This window comes from Cheilinus undulatus, linkage group 15 (assembly GCF_018320785.1).
Source record: "Cheilinus undulatus linkage group 15, ASM1832078v1, whole genome shotgun sequence".
Lineage (NCBI taxonomy): Eukaryota > Metazoa > Chordata > Actinopteri > Labriformes > Labridae > Cheilinus > Cheilinus undulatus.
In genome coordinates, this window is record NC_054879.1 from 29,750,655 (window position 1) to 29,774,823 (window position 24,169).

The window sequence follows — 24,169 nt, forward strand, 5'->3', positions numbered from 1 at the left end:
ATGTATTTTATTATATCTGGGTGTCAATCTTGGCTTTTGCTTTGGAAATTATCATTTTTTTACAACTCTCCACCAGATGGCATCATTTTGACCATATTAGCCATATGGAGCATAAAGGTGCTGAAGATGTAAAAAAACATAATAATGCATAAAAGTCAATGTTGCTTCTAATCACTGACATATCCTAGGCTGTAATTTTTCATCACAAAAAATGTTGTGTAGTAAAATGTAGTGCAATGATTTATTTTTTTCATTTCATTGAAAACCAGGAAGAAAAACTGGCATTCAAAGGGCTAAAATCTGTGAAAAATTAACGAATATTTGACTGAATTATTAGGTCAGTTGCAGGTGAAAAAAATGGTTCAATAAAAGTAGAATAAATTATTAGTGTATGATTTTTTTAATAGTTTTTGTATAAAAAGCACATCTTTTGTGTTTACCATCTCTAGAGGGTGTATGTGACACAAAAAATAATGCATAAAAATCAATGTTGCTGTTTGTCATTTACACATTCCAGGCTGTAATGATTTAACACACAAAAAAAAAATACTTTGCATGAAGTACATTGAAAACCTTTTTTTTTTTTTTTTTTTAGGTCAGTTGTAGGTGGAGGCTTGGCTGGCGCTTATATTAAAACAATACCTAAGGGTTAAACTGTAAGTTTTGGGTACACTGGGCCCTTACACAGAACCCAGACCACTATCTTAACCACTTAATTCAGGAAAGTTTGAGCCATGTCCGAGCTTTGGTGATGCTTAAATACTGGTGTATCTGCTGTAGTGGAGAAACGTTGTCATAACACAGCTGCTAGAATGAAAGTCTACAAGTGTCTGGACATTTCTTTGTATTTAAGTACTTCTTCATCATGAAAGCATTGATGAATACTAATTAGTTAACTTTAGCTAGTTAATGTTAATGCTTGTATCTGGATCACAGTCAGTTGTTCCTCAGAGTTCTGGTGCTGTAATATTCTTTCAAAACAGTCAAATTTTGGTCAATATTTGCTGCCAGGATCAGGAGGAGTCTGGTGAAATTGTCCATTGTGAAGTAGTCTCTTTAACACAGTGTTTTTAGTTTTTGTATAGTTGTAGTGATAAATATGGCTGTACAGATTCCCATGGCACACTGAGACTTGCATTAAGGCACATTGGTGTGTGGTGGCAAACCATTTGGGAATCACTGGCTTGGATGTAGCTCACTACTTCTTTTTCCATGTTGCTGTAGCTTAGTTTGCTACATCTCTCCTGGGTGTCGCTTTGGTGTATTGAGGCCTTATGTGTGTTTGTTTTTCTAGAGTAACTAGTAGCTTGGCTCATTTTTCACTGAACATGACTGTTTTCGAAGTCCTCCACTCGTTTCCTGGACTACTGACCCAGTTTAGTATGGCCTCCTCCTTTTGGGTCACTCTGAACATTCAGTCACAACTTTGTCCCACTGGCCGATTGTCCCGGTGCTTGACAACTATCCCTTGTAGAGAGAAAAGAAGAAAATACAACAAAAAGATTGAGAATCTGATGGATTGATGTTGCATAAAGGCAGAGTTTTTTTTTTTCCTTTTTTTTTTACTTTTAGATGTTTAGGCTACCCTCCTACTCGGGCAGGGAGATCAGAGCAGAGGAGGAGATGGAGGAAGATGAGTAAAATGAGGCCAGTGACACACAACAGGGGGTCCTCTGGCACCCTGCATGCAAACGGCTCATGCCAGGAGAGGGACATCTCTCAAACCTCTCAACGGGAGCCAGAGCTGCTCTGGTGGCCAAACAGCGTGTGCGTACTCGCATGCATGAGCGTGTTTGCGGTGCAGTCGTGCAGTGCTGCTGCCTGCATCCATAATTAAGCCCCAGACACAACCATCAACAGGAATATAATTGGCCGGTGGGAGTGAAAAGAAAGGGTGGGGGTGAGTGCTGCAAACTTTTGAGATAGAGAGAGAGAGAGAGAAAGAAGTAGAAGATGGAGAGAAAGCCATTTACATGCTAATGCTGTCCTCAGCCCTTCAGCTGCCTTGTCGGGTACCTCGCCCGTCACCCTCGAATGAGCTCTTGGCTGGTGAGCCGGTCGCCATGTTTACACAATAAACAAACAGCAATGAGGTTAAAGTCTTTTTCATGCATCTTTTTGTGCGTGCCTACAGTACTAGCAACAGTCAGTCGTTGCGTAACTGTTTTGTAGCGTCTGAAGGACTCAGCTGACTGCTTTCTCGGCCTCTTTGTCATCCTCATTTTTTTTTTTCTTCTTCTTGTTTTTGCTTCCTAGGAGACAGAATGGGCACCGGACGAGGAAACCAGGAGGTCCTGTCAGAGCAAAGGCAAAACAGAGGTAACCCTGATCCCGCCCCCAATTACAACACTTCATGTGGGTGCTGCTTGGCTCACAGAGAGGCCATCTTGATATCTTCTAGCTGTTGTGGCGAAGGTCCTTATGGGCCTCATGGGAGGGCTGTGTACAGGACAGCTATTTCAGACCCTTCAATCAAGTTGTTTTTCCTGCAGCAAAGGGAGAGGGCAAAGGGATGGAGAGGAAAAATGTGCACTCAAAGAGAAAAGGGCGATATTGTCAGACACAAAAGGACCTCTTTAACACTAGAAAGGCCAGAATTCAACTAGAAAGACTGTGAGAGGTCATTTTGACTGCTAGATAACAAACTCTGTTATCTCTGGTGATAGATACCCAATGCAAACAGAAATGCATGCATTGTCTTGGGATGTCTTTGTTTAAATATCACAAAAATGTACATTTTGATTGATTCATGTAGACATTTTTCAATATTATTAGTTGTCACATATAGTAGTCTGTAATCATTCCATAAAAACACCTATATATGCAATCGATAACTCATCTACCTCGCTCAGAACAAGAAAACAACAACTGGTTTTATTTGACTTGAGGATAAAACATTCAATTTTCCTCTATTAAGTCTGGATAAAATCCAAGTGTTATAAACAAACTATTTATAGAAATGACATTTAGGAGTGATCACCGGAAAGTTTGTGTCATTCCTCTGTTCAATACTGCAGTGCTATTATGACCTACTATCATCAGTTTTGCCAGTATTTTCACTCTAACAGCACAGAGCTATGGGTTCAGTTTTTTGTAAACAAGATGTTAATACTATTGCACCCCCAATTCCAAAAGGTTGGGGTGCTTTATACAGTATGCAATGATTTGCACATCTCATAAACCCATATTTTATTCACAATAAACATGAACAAAATATAAGATGCTGAAACTAAGATGGTTACTATTTCATGAAAAGTATAAGCTCATGTTGAATTTGATAGTAAGAGAAAATCTCAAAAAAGTTGGGACAGGGCATCAAATGGCTAGTAAAAGTAAGTGGCAGTAATGGAAAACAGCTGCAGGAACATTTTGCCACTAATTATGTTAATGGATAACAGGTCAGTTACATGATTGGGTATAAAAGGAGCATTTTAGTGAGGTAGAGTCTCTCAGAAGTAAAGCTGGGTAGAGGTTTACCAATCTGGCAAAAGGTAGGCAGAAAAATATATAAGAAAAAAAGACATACAGTTTACATATGTACAAGGACAGTGTATAACCTTTTTGGGCTAATAGAATAAAATAATATCAGAAGCAGGATACCTTGAGGTGAATGTGTGAGAAGTTACAGAATATATCTTGAGTAAATAAATAAACATATGGACACAGTATGGATAGAGTATTGCAGTAAATAAATAAATAACGAGCAGTGTAAGGTATATATAAATATAAGTTATGAGTAACTGAGAACAGCATGGGCAAAAATAAATACAGAAACTAAATAAATACCAGGAATAATTGCATTTAAATGAATATTTGACAAAAATAATTTAGTACAAAATGAGGAGGACACTTGTTTCATGCAAAGAAAAAGCCATTTAAGAGCATGATCCAGAAACATTGCCGTCTTCTTAAGGCCAAAGCCTTAAAATGTACTGAGGTAAAATAGAAAAACTGTTCTGTGGTCAGATGAATCAAAATGTGAAATTCCTTTTGGAAACCACTGATGCTGTGTCCTGCAGACTAAGGAGGAGAGGGACCATCCAGCCTGTAATCAGAACACAGTTCAAAAGTCTGCATCTCTGATAGTATGGGGTTGCAGTACTGTCTATGGTGTGGGCAGTTTACACATCTTGAAAGTATATAGAAGTTTTAAATGGTAATTACAATGGTAAACATGGTCTTGCCCCACTTTTTTGAGACGTGTTGTTGCGATCCAATTCAAAATGAGCTAATCTTGAATTATGAAATGGTAAAATGTCTCAATTTCAATATCTGATGCTATTTATTTTCTATTGTGAATGATTGCATTCTGTTTATTTACATTTTACAGAGCGCCCTAACTTTTTTTAGATTTTGGTTGGGTGTAAATTTTAGGTCCAGAAGCATGAAGTTACATGTAGAAGAAAGTGAAAACAGTCAAAATGACTGACTTGGTCTTTCAACTGTTAACCAACAAACTGATGCTGTCGCACTTTTTTTTATATAGTGAGGACTGATTGCAGCACTTATCTCCAACAATGCTCACAGAGAAAAGGTTGAAACTTGATACACAAAACAGACAATCAATCCTCTTTGAAACCTGTGTCATCGCAATTACCGCAGTTCTTTTTCCTTGACAACAAAGCAGCACCGTTTACAAAAAGAAAGGTACTTGCTTAAAATGTTTCATTACCAATAGATCCATCTCACACCTTTTGTTAGAAAAGATCTGAATCTTTTTAGAAAAGAAATTCTTGACTTGTTATACAGTCTCCATCAATGCCACAAATATGCCCCTATTCAGTGACTTTAAGAGCACTTATTTTTGAACAATGGACTTAACAAGAGCAAAAACTGCAGACACTGAATTGCTCTGTCTTTGGTTGCCGGCCAGTCTCCAATCAGAGAACTTTCTCATCTTTCTTCTCCCTAACACGTCAAAGAATATTAAGCCTGCAACTTCAGCTTCTCTCTGCTCTACTGTAACTTTCTGAAAGCTCTTTTTTTCACCCACTTCTCTGCAGATTGAATGTCAGAACTACATCAGAGTCCTGCTGGTGAACAAGACTGAGGTCATGACCTGTGGTACCAACGCCTTCCAGCCACTTTGTATAACCCGAGAGGTACGGCAAAGCATGTGTTTGCAATTTTAGAGCAATTCAGCAGAAAAACTCAAGACTTAGTTCCCTCTTCTATCCTCCCTGCAGGTGGGAAACATGAGCCGCATGCTGGAGCGGGTGAACGGAGTGGCACGCTGCCCATACGACCCACGCCACAACTCCACAGCAGTGGTGACGGAGAGCGGGGAGCTTTACGCCGCAACTGTTATCGACTTCTCCGGCCGTGACCCTGTCATTTACCGCAGCCTGGGGGGAATGCCACCTCTCCGGACGGCTCAATACAACTCCAAATGGCTCAACGGTACGGCGACAAAGCAAGATCTCCACCACACCTCAGTGATTTTCATTTGCTGTTTGTATTTTTCTAATTTTTTCTAACAACATTGGATTCATACGGCAATTAGAAGCTCCAAGCCCAGGATCAGGCGTTTCAATGCCTTGTTTTTTTCTCAATTAAGAGTTTAAAATTTTGATAGTGCTTAAAATTGAGAAGAGCAGCTTATCGTTAACACCGCTTAAAGCAGTGGTTCTCAAGTTTCACATAAGGCTCTACTGCTCTGGCTTCTTTTTAGCTAAAGGCTGGTGTGGGGACCAAGGCACTTCTCATGACAGAATTGTGGCCTGCTGCAAAACTTAGACTGAGCTGAAAGTAACCGGGGTGCTCCGTAGAAATGGAAAGTCACTCCTACACTCCCTCTTGAAAGGGGTTGTATTGTTAGGTTGACTTTGAAACAAGCATTGTCAGGTGGAAACGTTTCATACTGTTGTTTTAAAGTCAATCCAGCGCAGAGTTAGCACTGTCTCTTTTAAAAGAATTGATTTGTCTTCCCAAAATAATTAGGTTTTTTTAAGAATCTTGACATGGTTTATAGTTCTGTAGTTTTTGGTGCAGTTTTGGGTCAGTGTTTCATCCACGGCGTGAGAAATCTAATATAACCGGATTAGTAATCTGATCGGGCACAAACTCCCCTTGGATTCCCAAATAATCCACTCAAGGTTAAATTGTGGGCTCCATTCTTGTGTCAAACAATCTCTGTTTCTTTAAACATTTTCCTAGGCATGCCTGGAGCAGCACATGGGCGCCAAGTGTGTACTTTTGCTTCCAACACAATCGGCTCTTTTGTTACAGCCAAGTTAGATCAATCTGACAGGGGTGTTTTCGGAGGATTACAAAGACTGTTTGGATTTGGAGTTGTGTGTAGTACACACGGTACAGGTCGGCCATAAGAACTGATGGGATTTATAGAGCGGCGGTGAACATGAAATGCTGTCAATCCTGCTGGTTTCGGTGTCAATAATCTCCCTGTTGCTGACGCCGTGCCTTTTCCTCTGAACACACAGCGGCAGAAATCCATTCACATAGATCCTGACTCCAGCAGAAATGTAGATGGACTCTCGGCTGTCATGCATCACTTTTGATATGCAGAAACGCTTAGATTACCCGATTCATGAAAGTACAAAGAAAAGCAAAGAGGGAGGAGTTATTTTAGGCATTAATTGTACTGGAAGTAAAGGTCAGATTCATTTTCTGCAGCATGGACAGAGTTGAGTATCTGACAGAGCACTTTCATGACCTGGATGGACATAAAAGCTAAAAGCTTATTTTATTAGCAGTGAAAAAGGTCAGATATGTTAGAAAATACCTGCTTCTGCTGAATGAGGGCTGGGGAGGATAATGCACAAAATGTGTCACTCTCTCTGTCTCTTCATTTTAGATATTATATTCTACTTTTAGGTCATGATCCACTAGGAAAGAGTCAGAGGAATCCCTCGAAATCCTGTAGAGTCATCCAAAAAGTGGTTCTGCTGCAGTGAGAGTGGGGTTAGTGGAAACAAAAGAAAAGGCTCAAATGAAATTCAGAGGAGGGTTTTGATCATCACGAACATTCAAACTGTTTGTATTTACAGTGTATTTGTTTTTTATATGACATTTAAACACACCATGACATTTTACTTACATTTGTGTAATTTACTGAGTGACCCTAAATGCTACATATAGTAACCGTCTTTAAGCCCCTTAAGTTTGTCAAATAATTTTTATGCTGCTGATTTATTCATTTTACCCTCTACCTTTACAAGCCTTCAAGGGCCGGCTGCCGAGAAGCATCTCCACAGCATGATGCTGCCACTGCCATGCTTCACAGTGGGGATGGTGTGTTTGTAGTGATGTGCAGCGTTGGGCATCCGCCAAACATGGGGTCTTTTCTGATGGCCAAAAAGCACCATTTTGGTCTCATTAGACCAAAGAACTTTCTTCCACTTGACCATAAAGTCTCCAGTAGCTAACTCTAGTCCAGATTTAATATGAGTTTACTTCAACAGTGGCTTTGCCACTCTTGCATAAAGCTTTGACTGGTGGAGAACCCGAGCAACAGTTGTATTCAGAGTCTCCCCCATCTCAGCTGCTAAAGCTTGTAACTCCTTCAAAGTAGTCATAGGTGTCTTGGTGGCCTCTATCACTAGTCTTCTTCTTGCATGGCCTTGTCTAGGCAGATTTACGCATGTGCCATATTCCTTCCATTTCTTCATGATGATGGATAATCCATGCCTTGGAAATTATGTGGAACCATAGTCTGACTTATACTTTTCAGTAACCTTTTCTCAGATTTGCACAGAGTGTTCTTTTGTCTTCATGGTGTAATGGTTGCCAGGAACACTGATTTACCGATGACTAAACCTTCCAGGTGTTATTTTTCAATCACTTGAGACACATTCCCTGGACTAAGGTGATCCCAATTTCCCTAATTGTGAGACTTTTAGCACCAAGTAGCTGGACCCCAGTTGAATTAGGTCAGTCTCGTTAAAGGGGGTGAGTATTTATGCTGTCACTTATTTCACCTTACATGTTTTTTGTTTTACAGACATCTTTGTAGAAATCTGTTTCCTGTATTTTTTTTTTTTCATATTTATTGACAGTGATTGATTTATAAAATCCACAAAAGAGTAAAACTTTGAAGGGGGTGAAAAACCTTTTATAGGCACTGCACAAATATATAGCTGCCAGACAGAGCAAGGATAAGAGAGAAACCGTGGTCCAGCAAGTACCTGGGCTGCCTGGGTACATGAGATGCAATTTACCAGACTGTGACTGTTGAAGGTACAGCATTTTGGTTTAATTTGATGGGCAGTGCTGATGAGCTTTTAGCCAAGTTCCACACTGCAACAGCTGATGTAACCTATGTTTTTTCACCCATGACATCATATAATAACATTAACTCATGGTACCTATAGAACTCAATAGCAGTCCCAATCAGCTAAACAGGATTGATTTTCAGGCTTTTTAAAAATAGAGATCACTCTTTATGGACCAAGGTTTTGATCCCCATACTTGATAAAGACATGAGGTATTCCAAAGGAAACCTTTTCTCTGTACCAGGCTGTAAGCATGTCTACTTCTGCTACTAAAACTAGTCCTTTAACATGACTGTATGGGGATTCCTTGGCTTTTACAGCCAGCCTCAAGTGGACACTCAAGGAGCTGCAGTTTTCTGCACTTCTTGGTGTTTTTCACTTGTCAACAGCTGAAGCTGTGGCTTGATATTCACATTTAGGGTCAGCTGTGCTTCTACCAGAGCATTTCTGATAGATTTGGACTGTGGAGAGCAAATAAGAAGGAATAGAATGGAGGAGTAGGAAACTCGACAACAAGAGTGATGGGAAGTGGAAGGTGGGAGCATGTGAAGGTATTTTATGTGAGTGTGGAGAGAGAGAAGGGATGAGCGAGTGGCTGGGCAGAGAGGATGAGAGGGAAGCAGAGGAGATAGACTGAAGAGTCAGTGAGCGATGTAATTATTCCTCACGGCAGGGAGAGGGTGAAATTACAACACACAGCATGCTTCACACTGCACAGCTCCCTGCCTGTGTGTAGAAATATGTAGTTAGACTGTGTGTGTGCAGATACATGTAGTTAGACTGTACGCCCGCTGCATTCTCCTCCATGTGTGTCAAAGTTACACACTCCCAAAGACGAGAGAACGTGGGAGGGGGAGAGATGAGTAGCAGAGCAGATAGTGTCCTCATCAGCATAATCACAGCCGGCTGCTCACACCGTCACACACATGTTGATGCAAATACACATCCATGCCATCACTGACAAAGCTGGCGAGCCTGAGAGCGCTGCTTAGTGGCGTCTGTGAGGGTAATGGAGTTTTTGTGCCCGGTGTGAGTGAAAATCTCATTTGCAGCCTTAAGCCTGTACAGTTCTGTGGTGGGGGGTATGGATCAAATCAATCTGTTATCTTATTGGACTGTTGGTCATGGTGTCCCGTCATGTGTCTGAATGACACATGGAGCAATAGAGATTGCCTGTAGAAAAATCTATACATTTTCTTCAAGCTCCTCTCAATCCATAAAAGACTTATTCTGTTATAAAACATTTATTTATATCTCACTTCATGCGCCAATACTCCAAATATAAGGGGTCATTTATTGGCTGAAGCTTGACTAAATACAATGAGAGAAAAATATTTTCTAGGTTGCTTGGCAGCTGAGAATACCTGCCAAGCAACCTAGAAGGCCAGGTGAATATTGTTTTAAAAATGCAGCATCAGCTTGAAAAGAGTTGGTGTTAAGCTGACATGTCCAATTATATATTCTTGTCCAAAATCAGAGAGTTAATTGTTTACATCTGTGGATCAGTGGTAGAGTTGGTAACTACTTACTCCCAGCTCATGTCAAAGTGCTAACAGCATAGCATCAGACATCACGTTGTATTGTGTCACATGGCATGCTCATTGTCCACACGGCATCTGATAAAATTTGAATTCTCTGCCCTGAGAATTTCATCCTCCCCTTATAAAGTGCCTATAAAAAGTATTCAACAGGTATGCAGCCAGTTGGTGCTAGTAGTAGTAGTAGTAGAGGAAGAGCAGCTCCATGAGCAAAATCGTCACTTTTGGGGCATGTTTTTCCTTGTAAACTGTTGAGGAGCATATTAAATCAACATGAAAACAGCAGAAATGCCTGTTTAATGTGCCATCCTGGACTAAATAAAGGAAATATTTGAGGCTGACATGCTGGTCTTCAGCTAATATGGAATATTTGTTTTTGTTTTTGTTTTTTTTAGCTGCTAGTTGTGTTTGCTAGCCATACTGTTTATGTGTGTAAGAGAGACATTGCAAGAGCAGTTTTGCCACTGTTTGTGCAATTTGAAGCATGAAAACAAGATAGTAAATCCGACTTTAACATTTATGTGTGATGTTCATGCATCCTAAATGATTCAGTCACACAGAGTTGACATTCCACCACTACTGTCAATGATTTCACTTAAAATTAATGTATGCCCGACTTACTGAGGGGTTAGCACTGTTGCCTCACAGCAAGAAGGTTCCTGGTTCGCTTCCTGGTCAGGCCTTTTCTGTGCAGAGTTTGCATGTTCCCCCTGTACATGCATGGGTTCTCTCCTGGTACTTTGACTTACTCCCACCCCAAAGACGTGCTCATTAGGTTAATTGGTGACTCTAAATTGCCCGTAGGTATGAGTGTGAGCATGCCTGGTTGTCTGTCTCTATTTGTCAGCCCTTGACTGGCGACCAGTCCAGGGTGTGCCCCGCCTCTCGCCCAATGACAGCTAGGACAGGCGCCAGTCTCCAGCCAGCAAACTGATGGGTACATGCTTAAGTCCAGTCACTTGGTGAATTTCTGATAATCCATTGTCTGAACAACCCCTGTGGTGAAGCTTTCATGAAATGAAGCACAGCAGACTTTACTTATCACAAATCAGTTATTGCATCTGGGACTTTACACTCTCTTTTCTCAGTGCCTCAATTTGAAGAAAAACCTCCCCAAACACCAGACAGACATGCAACAGATGGTCTTTGGACAGAACAGACAAATATCCTAAAATTACAGTAATCCAGGCAGATTTGGCAATTCTCTCATTCTTTCTTCAAATATTTGAAGAGTCCCATATCCAGCAGGAAGAAATGCTGACAACTTACCCAACTATACACAAAAGAATGGTCAAACACTATAACACTAAGATAATGAGAATAAAATGACAGAAAAGAGTCTCACTTATCAGCATGCAGAGGTATTTATCACCTCTTTCTTCTTTCCTGTTTCATAAAAGTAAACATGCCATCCCCCCTATCATTAATAGATGAGTTCTACATCCCTGCAGGATCTGTTTGTGCAAATATTAACTTGCCTTTCTCTGATCTAAAGCGTCATGTGATGTTAGCGATAGCAGCCTCACTCCTCCAGCTCCTGACCACCCTGCCAGCACGAACAATCTGTTTACCACTCAGCAGGATACTGGGAAAAAAAAATCTATTCGTCACATTTTTACACCCACGCAGCTTCAGTAATGTTATGCACAATGTGTCAGCTCAACCTGCCCTGTGCCTGACACTCATACAGTATGCATAAACACAGGTACGTAAACAGACAAAGACTCTGGAGAGCGTCCACCAAACAGCTCAGTCATGCTGGATACACTCAGATAATTCATTATAACACACAACTGTTCCATGTATTAGCACAATTAGCTCCTTCAAATGGTCTGTAGTGTTAATGCAAAATACTTGACAGTGACCCAACAGACCGGACTCTGCTTGCTTGTTCTTCTGCATGCTTGTTAGCAACAATTAACTTTCCTTAGTAGGGCCCATACAGCAAAGAGTGGGAGGAGGTCTTTAGCCACATGCATAAATATCACCCCAGGGTGTCAATAATTACTATAATCATGATTATTTGAGCATTAACACTTATGCTGTTTATTATGTTTTCTTTAATCATATTTCAGCTTGTTAAGCCTTTGATTATAACCCCATAACAAGCATGCACTCATGAGAGCACCACTTCATTAATGTGCACAGAAAAAGTTGATTAGAGCTGCCAATTTAGACATAACAGCTAACCCACTCTCACTATATAGTACTGGGCACAAGCCTGGTAGCTATTTTTTTGTTTTCAAGTCAATTTGTATGATTCAAGAGACTCAAAACCTACAAAGGAACACAAATCAGTGACAAAACAGCTTGGAACGGGATCAAATCAACACTAGAATAAGCAAAGAGACATACAAAATGAGAAAAAAGGAACAACACCAAAAGAAGACATGAAATAATCAAGCAGAGCTTAGAAATAACCAAAGACAAACAAAGCAACAGAAGAGTGATGAAAAGAGCCAAAAAAGGCATTAAAAAAAAGTTTATGCCCCCTGCATCTGAGTTCATATTTTTTTAAAGGAGTCTGGTAGCAGACTGCAGGTGTTAGACATCCCTCCTTCGTGACCACTACTGAGAGAAACCACATCTTACCTCCAATTTCCACATACAGCAGCTGCGCCGTGACCCGCTGCCGAATCGTACTAAGGAGAATATCGCTCATAGAGTGCTTGAGCTTGAGGTCAGGAAGTGATGATGGACGATCTCCTTCAAGATTTTTCAGATGGAGAGCAGAACTCATGCTTCCTCCATTTAAGGCAAATCACCCCAATACATCACATACTACCACCGTTTGACTGTTGGTATGGTGTTCTTTTTATGAAATGCTGTTACTTTTACACCAGATTTGATGAGACAACGCCTTCCAAAAAGTTCAACTTTTTTCATGTCAGTCCACAGAATATTTCCCAAAAGTCTTTGGGATCATCAAGATGTTTTTGGTAAAGGTCAGACAAGCCTTTCTTCTTGGTTTCGACCTTGGAACTCTCCCATGGATGCCATTTTTTGCCCTGTCTCTTTCTTATTGTTGAATCATGAACACTGAGTCAAGTGATGCTAGCAGGTCTTTAGATGTTCTGAGTTATTTGTGACCTCCTGGGACCCACTGTCCCAAGTTTTTCCATTTGTGGATAATGGCTCTCACTATGGTTCACTGGAACCCCAAACCCTTTGAAATGACTTTGTAAACCTTTCCAGACTGATAGATGTCAATGTCTTTGTTTTTCATCTGTTTTTGTATTTCTTTAGATGGTGCTATGATGTTTTGCTTTTTTAGATCTCTTAGTGTACTTTACTTGTCAAACAGGTTCTATTAGGGATTTTCTGATTCAACAGGTCTGGCAGTGATCAGGCATGAGTGTGGCTAGTAAAACTGAACTTAGCTTTAAAAACAGTGGGGTTAATCATAGTTCATTTATGATTCAACAATTACTTTTTAATAAATTTGGATGAAAAACTTCAGTCTTTAGCCAAAAACATTAAAACAACCAGATAAAAAAAGAATAGTGTTAAGTTGTTAAATAAGAGGGAAACCAGATAACCATGTTACATAAAGAACTTAAAGAGACAACAGAAATGTGCTTAGGAAAGAGGGAAATATTGAACAAGTAAAAGAACAAATCAGGAAGTGGCACAGAAAGAGAGAAGTCCCATTTCTAACTTTTACTTCTCCCCCTTGTTTTCGAGTTCAGCCTCCTGTACTTTAGAAAGTTTACCGGGTAACAAGCCAAAATGCACAGCTATGCCCTGGGCACTTTTACTGTGAAATGCTGCTTGACCTGCATAATACTTTTGGAGCACTGCTAGAGTGAAGACATTGCTGATGTACCAGAAAGTTTCTACTTCAATCCACTGATGAAAGAAAAAATGGACATTTCTTTGCCAGTATTCTCAGTTTGCATTAGCTTCAGTTAATTGTATGCAGGATGAACTGCAATCAAGGTTAGTGTCTTAGTTAACCTTTTATATGGCAAGGAACCATATCGTCATTTCAGTTGACTTGCTTCCTGGCCTTCGCAAACTCTCCATGATACAGCTGAACCAGTCTGATTTTCCTCAGCCAATCAGTGGAGGTGAGTCAACATAACTGAAAGTGACATCACAGCAGATTTTATGTTGATTTGAGATGCTCCCAGATTTACAAAGTAGTGTCAATAAAAAAGAATATGCGGTGTAAAATAAGTGACTGCATAGATATTTACCCAATTCAAGTCAGTATTTAGTAGATGCACCTTTGGCTGCAATCAGAGCACTGAGTCTGTGTGGATAGGTCTCCATCAGGCTTGCACATCTGGATACTGCAATTTTACTCCATTCCTCTTTGCACAACGGCTCAAGCTCTGTCAGGTTGCATGTTGATCAGGCATCAATAGCTCTTTTCAAGTCCAGACATAGCTTCTCAAATGGATTGAGGTCTGTGCTTTGACTCGGCCAATCTAGAACATTCACCCTGTTGTCTTTAAACCATTTCGGTGTATGCTTAGGGTCATTGTCTTGCTGGAAAATAAATATTCTCCCAAGCATTAGCTCTCTTGAAGAGATAATAAAATTATTCTCCAGGATTTTCCTTTATTTTGCCTCATTCAATTTATTTCCTACCTTTATAAGCCTTCCAGGGCCTGCTGCCGAGAAGCATCACCACAGCATGATGCTGCCAACATCATGCTCCAAAGTTTGGATGGTGTGTTTGTGGTGATTTGCAGCCTTTGGCGTCTCGTCTGATGGCCAAAAGCATCATTCTGGTCTTGTCAGCCTAAAGAACTTCCTTCCACTTGACCATGGAGTCTCTCACATGTCTTTTGTCCAACTCTGGTCTATATTTAATCTGATTTTTGTTCAACAGCAGCTTTCTCTTTGCCACTGGTGTCTTGGTAGCCTCTCCTACTTGTCCTCTTCTTGCACACTTTGTGAGGATGGCCTGACAGAGCTACACATGTGCCATATTCCTACCATTTCTCAATGATGAACTTAACTGACCTCTAGGGCATGTTCAATGCATTGGACTCTAAAGACAAAATGAAAAAAAAAAAAAAAAAAATCGTAATTTGAAACTCAAAGATTTTTGATAGCATACAGTAAACATTGGTGACCAGGCCTTTTCTTTGCATAGAGTTGCTCTTCCATCCCTTGGGGACAAAACTATGAAAAAAAACATTCTGTGACTTACTGCTTTCAAAATACACTATAATGCCAAAAATATTCGGTCGCATATGAACTTAAGTGACATCCCGTTCCCAATCCATATGGTTTAATATGACGTCGGTCCACCCAGACTCATCCATCAGATTGCCAGATGGAGAAGTGCGATTTGTCACTCCAGAGTCTCCACTGCTCTAGAGTCCAGTGGCGGCATGCTTTACACTACTGCATCCGATGCTTTGCGTTGCACTTGGTGATGTATGGCTTGGATGCAGCTGCTCGGCCATGGAAACCCATTCCATGTAGCTCTCTATGTACTGTTCTTGAGCTAATCTGAAGGCCGCATGAAGTTTGGAGGTCTGTACATTTGACTCAGTCTGAACAATCTTTGACTTAGGTTTCAAAAGTAACCAAGCAATTCACAAAGGTTCATGTGGCACATGAGCTCTAAGGGTTAAAAAGTCAGGGAATTTTTGGACCTCTTCTTTTGGTGATTGTTTATCTCCTTATAATAACTTTACTGACACAGGCTCCTTCAGTCCAAACTGCAGGATGTTGTTTTTCTAACACTGACATGAAATAGAATTAGAGGTGTGCTGTAGCTGAGTGGACAGCAGTTTTGTCTTTCCCTGCTCCATTTCAAATCTTATTCTCCTCTAAAAAGCCTCAGTAGCCCCTCAGGCACATTCAGTCATGGCTGTTAACAGGTCATCTCCACTCAGTGTTTGTGTGACTGTGTTTATAACATCTGAATCTCTCCTGTTTTTTTTGTTTTTTTTTTGTTTATGGTCTGCAGGCATCTGTGCAAATTAAGGTTTATTTCTCTGTTTGTGTGCTGTTACATGAGCCTGTGTGTGTGTGTTATCACTTACAATAAATGGGTCCCAGAGGAAACTGAAGCGACAACAGTAGAGTTTTTTTTTTTTCATTTCTCTGCACAAGTAGAACTCGCCTTTAAGAAGAAAACAGAGCAGCACAAAACAAAACTTTACTGAGATGAGTTACAGTAAGATATTGTTGAAATGGCATCAGGGGTATTTGTGCCCTCCACAGGGAGGCGACTTCGAGCTCGCTCCAGATATCCAAGCTCCTCACCCTGGGTGAGGCTGAGCCTAGCCACCTTCCCTAGGAATCTCATATTTAACTGCTTTAACTCACAATCTCATTCTTCTGTTCAGTACCCAAAGCTCACGACAATAGGTGAGGGCTGGAACGAAGACTCACTAGTACATTTCAGAGCTTCACTTTCTGGCTCAGCTCCCTCTTCACCACATCAGTACAGTACAACATCTGCAGTACTGCAGATGCTGCACCAGTCTGCACCAGTGCCTGTCGATACCTTCACTTGTGAACAAGACCCAGAGATACTTGAACTCCTTCACTTGGGTCAAAGTCACCCTCCCCACCTGGAGGGAGGAACTGAAGGATTTAAAACTGATAGAGGTCAAAAGTAATATGATGTATAACTGTTAAGTTATAACATGAGCAAAAATGCCTAGATAAGTTCATGCAAATGAAATCCAAAGTCCATATCAGAGGTTGTTAATATCGAGTTCAAACAAGATTAAAAAGTCTTGGAAATCATAATATATAAAATCAAAATAAGTTTTAAACTAAGTTACAATAAAACTTAACTCTGTGTCATGGACATTTAAAATATTAAGTGTGTCATTTTGCTCTGAAGTTTTTCTATAAATGTTTTCTGTATGACATTATAAGCATTTAAATCAAACTTTAAAATGTGGAAGATAAATCAGCCTCAATGTTCAAGTAAGAAAATTAAGCCTAAACTTCTAGCCACTTTTCTCTGCGCTCACAACTGTGAGCAACTATTCTGTGATGAGTCATGTGTTTACAAAGGACGACAGAAACGTCCCTTCAAACTGTTTTTCAGTTGCTTTGTGTGATAACCGACTGAGCGAGGAGGCCCATTAATAATTGGCTGTGTCACCCGAAGTAATAAAAGCAGCACGGGCATCCTGTTAAACAGACAGAGCTCCATGGATTTACCATCAAAGCATCACACGGATTTATTAGTTACCATTTTTTATCTTCTCCTTTCATCCTCCGCCTCCTCCCTCTTCTCCTCCTCATTTACACATTTGACATTGAAGCTCTTTTCCAGGACTTCTTAAACAGCAGGGCTGGGGAGTTTTTAAGTTTTTATTCCCATCAATAATAAGCAGCGAAGGAGTCAAAGCTCTAACAAGTGCTGTAGAGGATGAATGTTGCAAATATCTGTTTCCCTAGAGTCACCATGTAATGATCTGGCTCTTCTTTCCCCTCCGGCAGAGCCCCACTTCATCTCCGCCTACGACATCGGTCTCTTCACCTTCTTTTTCCTGAGGGAGAATGCAGTGGAGCACGACTGTGGGAAGACGGTGTATTCCCGTGTGGCAAGGGTCTGCAAGAACGACATCGGAGGGCGATTTCTCCTGGAAGACACCTGGACCACGTTCATGAAGGCGAGGCTCAACTGTTCTCGCTCTGGAGAGATCCCTTTCTACTACAATGAGCTGCAGAGCACCTTCTACCTGCCAGAGCAAGACCTCATCTATGGCATCTTCACCACCAATGTGTAAGTGATGAAACTTCATCATCAGATCATCATTAGATCCTGGTATAAAATCTTCCTAGCAGTTTGGCTTATCTTGAAATGCACAACTTGATGACCTCTCTGAATCATTCCGTCTTTAATTAGTCCATTTCTTCCTATAAGATCTCCCAATAATTACACAAATATTCATAGAGGGGAGGTAGGTTATTACTTTTTTCTGCACTGTTAATTAGAGTCTACAGGTACAATTATGTGCATAAGTTTTAGGCGTTTAGAGCTCTAAGGATTCATCGAGGTGCCCAATCTGCCACAACCTCGAACTGGGGATGGGCGAGTCAAACTCAACGCATGTTGTCACCTGGCAGCCAAGGTCAAGCTCAGTGGCATTTCTTTTGTCTGGGCCTTTTCACCCCTGGTGGTCCACCTGGAGACTGCCAGACTTTTTTGGCCCTTGGGGCATCCAAAGTATGACCAACCTACTGCCCTCCCAGATGGTACCCTTGGCCATGCTTACTCACCACATCCATCCCTTTCTCGTTGAATATCTGCTGACTTGAGTCAAACCGAGTTGATTCGTTACAGCACACAGCTTGTGTTAAAGCTGTGTAAAATGTATGAAATTTCTGTTATGGCTGAATAAAACTACTACTATGCTGATACACTATACTTTGTTATCAGTGGAGCCAGTCAGTAAATTAACACCAAGAAGATATTTTAGTGCAGTTCTTTTCTGTTTGTCGTGTTCTGGTAAAACTGCTTCCACAGCTAAATCCACGCTGATCTCTTCCCTGACCACCATTGTTTAAAGGCTTGCAGTCGCTTTAACTAAACCAGACCTGTTGCCTCAATCTCTTCAAGGATTGGTGCAGTCATTCTCTAACAAGACCAAAAGTTTTAGCTCTAAGCTTCAGGAGATGACTCCGCCTGATGATAGACATGGAATGTGGCCAATCAGTTAGCTTTGCAAAGTTAACCCTGAGCAGCCTCTGTCCTTTTTTTCCTATTTCATGCAAAAATAAGTGCTCCTAACTGCTACCTCTGCACATTTGGCTTGAATATGATTGGCTTGTTGATAATACTTCTCATACCAGAGGCAAAGCACAGTCTCTTACATTCAGCAGTGTGCTTGTGCTCCCATGTTTTTAAGGCCTAGAAGTGTTACTGTTGAATATTCAGTTGCTGCACTCAATGCTCCAACTGCTGAAGACTTATCTGCACTCTGGAGTGGCTACAGAATAGAGATGGAGGCCAGCTGCATTGTGTTCACTCATATCTCTGAGTAATAATCAGCCACATAGCTGGAGCAGAAGATGTCATTTTGGCAGAATCACATGAGCCAAAAAGAAAAAAAAAAAATAGATTCAAGGACTTTTCATAAAACCACATTAGAGAGGGAGCTTTGAAATGTAATTAACCAAACTATTTAACTGTTCTTATAGTCCATTGAATGGCATGAATCCCTTTTATGAAATTCTCTGTTGATTGCCTTGGTATGTTTTGAAAATGACTCAGTCAAATTGAGTTAAGAGCAAAGTGCGAGGCTAAACACTTGTTTCTTTTTAGAATCAAATTTTAGCGTATTAACTGACCATAGAGTTTGACTTCAACAGTTTTCTGTTGGTGTTCATGAGGTCAGGTATAGTTTTTGTTGAATTATTTTTATATAATACTTCTTCAGAATGAGAACTAGTGCAGAAACCTCCTGTGTCCCTGTAAGCATTCTTCCTGAGAGCGGGGGGGGGTTGTGAAAAATTCTTCATAACAAAAAGATCTCAGCTTCTCATTTTTGACTGGAGACTCAGTCCTCTAGTTTTATAATATCTGCAAAAGCAAAAAATACAGATAAAGAGATAAACAAGACCTGAACTTTCCCTAAAGTACCACTCATTACTAAAATTGAAATAGAACTATGCTGTGGCCTATCAAAACACAAATGCTTTTTCCTTCATAATCCTTGAAAATCATACTTGTATTTGTACCAACAGCCATGCCACATTCAAAGTCACTAAAGTCCCCTTTCTTCTTTATTCTGATGCTCGGTTTGAATTTCAGGAAGACGTCTTGTCCACTTCTACATGCCGAAATGCATTGAGTTGCTGCCATGTGGTTGGCAGATAAGCTATTGTTAACAAGCAAGTGAGCAAGTGTACCTAATAAACTGGCTATTTAGTTTAGAGTCCATATTACTAGATAAGAAGTATAAAAGGAGAGGGAAAAAATTATTGATTTAATGTGAAAGTCATTTAACCTGGCGCCTCAGATGGATGTGTGAAACACATCCATCTGGAAAACCTCTCATACACAGCGTTTGGGAAAGGGCAGAGGCCGCGCCCAAAAGTACTGTCCCTCATCGCTGATTGGTCACTTTCTAACCAGGCCCAAACAGTTCAGATGGGAGCTTTGCAAGATGAATTCTCCAGTGAGAAACACAAAAACAGGCGTATCCATCTGCTTTGCAAGGTTAAAAGTCATTAGTATGATATTGATTTTCAAAGTCAGAGTTTAAAACTGTGAGAAAATTGTTTAAATAAAAAAGATTCATTTCCATTAGTGATAAAATGTGTGATGTAAAGTTTTAACCTTTTTATCTTCTTACCATTGAAACCACTTTTCATAGCTGATAAATTTCATGAAAACTAGAAAATGAATCTGACATTTTCTACTTTATCTGAGTTTAAATAAAATGCAGCAGGGGGAATGAACTAGAACAAAAGAACAAACTTTAGTGACATTTATCATCCAAATTGGCTCAGTGTGTGGGGGTGATGAGGCAATTCTGACAAATAGTTCATCTTGTGTTTCAGCCTCTGGCTGTGTTTAGACTGACGAATTATCTACACAAATTTAACTGAAGACCTTTACGCTTCGCAGCAGGGCTCTTAGGCGTCTGCATTATGATTGTAATGGTGTCTTTTTACAAGCTTTGCCCTCACCGGTGAATAAAAGCGAAGAACAACTCCACCAAAACTACCTGCATTCAACTCCAACGAGAGCATTAATGGGGAGCTGTGACAAACACTTCAACTCCAACTTCTTTCCACTCAGCTCTCACATTTCATCACTTTGTAGGGTTCAGTACTTTCCACCTTACAGAGAGAGATAGAGAGACACTTTTCCAGAGTTTGGAGCCTCCCTGCTGCTGCTAATGATCCGTGTGGATGCGTGCAGCTCTGACCGAGCTGGAGGAACAGACTCAGCTTACTCCCTCTGGTGTTTGATTGCTCCAGGTGGGAGCGCCACACACTTCATTTCAGAGGAGGAGTATTCTTTGGAGCTCTTGTTGTGCCTTTTTTTTATCATGTGGAAAAGTGTAATTGCATCACGTTTTGGCCTGACTAAAGGACAACAGCCTGCGTCACTCAGCTTGGTCAATCCAGCCAACGCCATAATCCAGAGCATGATTCCTGGAAAGATAGAGCTGTTAATAATTACACTGCAGATTGCATTGAAACTCTGAATACATATTCATGCTCCCTAAAGGATTATTCTTGATTATTTTGGTGACTTCTTGACCTTTTATCTAGATGCACCATCAGGTCAAAGCTTCCTCTTTAATACCTCTTTGGCCTCAGATAAAAGTACTTCTGATGTATATCCAGCCCAAGCATTTTTATATTGTGCCGTAGAATGAACCTTACAGCCTCGAGCGTCCATTAGCAGAGCAGCAGAGTGAGAAATGCACTGAGAAAATAAAGGAATAGGTCCACTTTTGGGAAATAAATTTGCTTTCTTTTAGAGAGCTGTAATGAGAAGATCAATAACAGTGGAGTTGGGCCTGACTGAATCTAAAGCTAAATTCCCCTCTTTATATCAGTCTGAACCCTGGGAAGGCAGTAGAGACTCATGGTTCAACATTAAAGCTGCGGGCGCTTTGTGCTTTCACATAGTTTTTTTCTTAAATCATCTATTTTTTGGTTCAGGCACGATCTCTGCGTCTCAATTTATCATGGAAATAAAAACGCCGTACTACCTGGCTGGAAATCTGAGAGAAATGAGAGGAGGAAGTGGAGAGGAAGTGAGATAAAAGCCAGCTTGAGGCAAAACTAAAAACGAAACATACGCAACATCACTGAGACTGTAAGAAATATCCAGATAAAACTCAATCAGGGGCTGAACGGTAGATTTTACCTGCTGTGAATACTGAAATGCCAATATCCACAGTGACAGGAAACAAGACAGTAGTGGACTTGGGAGGGGGTTACCTCCCCTTGGTGCCCTCATGTTTGATAAATAGCAACAAAAGTGCCTCTTTGGGCAGTCTATGTGGATTTTTTTATTGACAGATTGCCCCCTTTGGTGCTTTCTGTGTTGAGAAAGTTTGACTATCTGCTCTCTTTGGTGCCCTCTTGGACAAAATTTAACGTTTTTTTTTTTTTTTTTTAATGTAAAGATATTGTGCCAATTGTAGCTTGTTTACTATCAGCCATTAGAGACAAAGCAACAGCCATAAATGTACTTTGGAAGACAAATTTCCATTTGGCTCTTCAGGTCAGGGTCTGTTTCTCCAATTTGTGTTTGAAAAGTTGCAGAAGACCAGTATAACAGCAGCATTCAGCAAGGCAAGGAACTCTGAATGGGGAGTGATGCAGGCTGCATGCATCTGTGAGCCTCTATTCTTGCTCAGAAATGTCCTGAAGAAATGCTGTGAAGGCCCACCCGTGGCAACAGTTGCTCTGTAACCTGGGATCTCTCCTGCTAACTAGTCTTCACTAAAGTTTCTCTTATCTCTCTTTCCTCTGAACCCCCAACTGCAGAAGCTGCCCTCTTGTATCTAGAGTAAACGACACATCATTGCCACTCGAGTCAACATTGAACAGCAAATATACCTGTAGCCTAACAGATAATGGGGCATTTACAAGTCTGCAGAGTGATATGGAGTCAATACAGTTAAAGGTAGATGCAACCATTTACATGCATCATTTAACTTATGTGTCATAATCTAAATATTTACTGATATATTTGTCTCACTGGTAAATAGGATGTAGCCACCTTTTCAGATGAGAAAATAGGTTTTAAAGTGCATCTTACACACCAGATTTAATGGTCAATGCAGTTTTCAGGTGTGATTTTTGAAGAAGATCCACAGAGAAAAGCTGCATCACAAATACCTTCACACAATTTAAATTTAGCAGGTTGAGCCTAAAATAGTCAGAGCTGCCACAAGTGTCTGCTAAGCATTATCACGGACTGAACTATGGGTGCATATGGCATGTTTCTGCGTGGGTACAGGTCTATGTTTGCGTGTCTGTGCATGGTGAGTATTGGTATTCAGATGTATTCCGTGTTCTGTCAGGGGAGAAGTTCATCCAGCCTCTCACCTTCTGCTCTCTCACCTGCTAAGCTGCCGATTTTCAACACCACATGGCTGCTCTTCACGTGCCTGCAGCCATCTTTAGAGATATAGTGGGGAAAAAAAGAGGAGTGAAAAATGGTAAAAGACACAAAAGAAAGGGAAAGCCAGGGGGAGAAGGAGAGAGAAAAGGCGGGAGAGGAAATGAGAAGCGGTAATGAGAAAAATCAGCGAGCTCCAAGCTTTTGTCCGTCGTCCTTTGTCTCCTCCTTCCTTGCCCTTCCTCTCTGAAGCATCTCATCGGTCGTCCCTCCAAAACTGCCTCCCTCGTCGGGCCTGGATATGTTAATGCAATCACCACAAACACTGTCTCCATCTGTCTGGCCTAAATTGAACAGGCTCACAGCTGCTCCCTAGAGTTTGGCTCTGTAAAACAGAGCAGCAAGAGTTGGAACAGAGTACTTATCGTCTCAGTCGGCTCACGGTCTATGCCAGGTCTCAACGCTAAATGACCTCCTGTCTCTGTAGATGCAGGCTATGATGCTCTGTGCATTACTTTGATGGCATCCAGTGCATTTTGTTCAACCTCTGTTGTCTTTAGAATATCAAAGAAACAAAGTCATCATCTCTTATTCTCATTATAAATTAAGTTTGTAACTGATGGTTGTGAGACAGTTTTTCCTCCCCTACTGTTGACACAAGTCAGGGTATACCATTTCAAACACAGTAAGATGTTTGAGAGCACGTTTATCACCACTCTGAAGCAAAAGCTAAAAAGCTCATTTGTGTGAGGAAAGTGAAAAAAGACACTCCTTATGCCTTGCCATCTACCTCTTCCTTTACTCCTTGCATATCTCTATTCAAGGGACAGAGAGGAAAATAGAAATGGGATGACAGGGGAAAAAGGTCACACCACATCTCGCTGCTTCACTAACATGCTGTCAGGATACTAAAACAGCAATCATTTTAAGCTGTTTTTGTCACTGACACTCACATGTACTTAGGCGCACACCATAAAGGCCTTCATGACACAATACAAGATCATGAATTATGACAATGAATGTAACACATACCTTTTGTTAAAAAGGTTACCAAAGTCTTCCTAAAAAATTATAATAAAACATGCCTATGAAACTTTTGTCGCCAGTTTTTCTTGTCTCAGTATTTTGCACCTTGAAAGCTCAGACTGGGGAAGTTTGAAATTCAACTATGACCTACTAAAGCACTGGCTCTATTTTGATGGCATTAGCTGCTCTATCTAAAGCACATGGTACACAGACATTTTGGGTGGTATTTGCTATCTTAAAGGTAAAAATTCAGGCATGTATTTCAGGCACAGAGCACAAAAAAGTTGGTTTAAATCAGTGGCTCTCAACTGGTCTAATGTCAGGACCCACCAATATCTCCTTAACAACAA

At 40.7% G+C, this 24,169-nt stretch overlaps 1 protein-coding gene across 3 annotated transcripts in view; it reads left to right on the forward strand.

Moving 5' to 3' along the window:
• The window catches only part of sema5ba (sema domain, seven thrombospondin repeats (type 1 and type 1-like), transmembrane domain (TM) and short cytoplasmic domain, (semaphorin) 5Ba), a 332,738-nt gene that overhangs the window by 235,294 nt on the left and 73,275 nt on the right, over nucleotides 1–24,169 (forward strand). For all 3 annotated transcript variants that reach the window (XM_041807240.1, XM_041807241.1, XM_041807242.1), the window contains 4 exons: nucleotides 2,257–2,319; nucleotides 5,004–5,102; nucleotides 5,187–5,400; nucleotides 17,198–17,483. In XM_041807240.1, coding sequence (XP_041663174.1) covers nucleotides 2,257–2,319; nucleotides 5,004–5,102; nucleotides 5,187–5,400; nucleotides 17,198–17,483 — 662 coding nt within the window. The remainder of the gene's footprint in view (nucleotides 1–2,256; nucleotides 2,320–5,003; nucleotides 5,103–5,186; nucleotides 5,401–17,197; nucleotides 17,484–24,169) is intronic.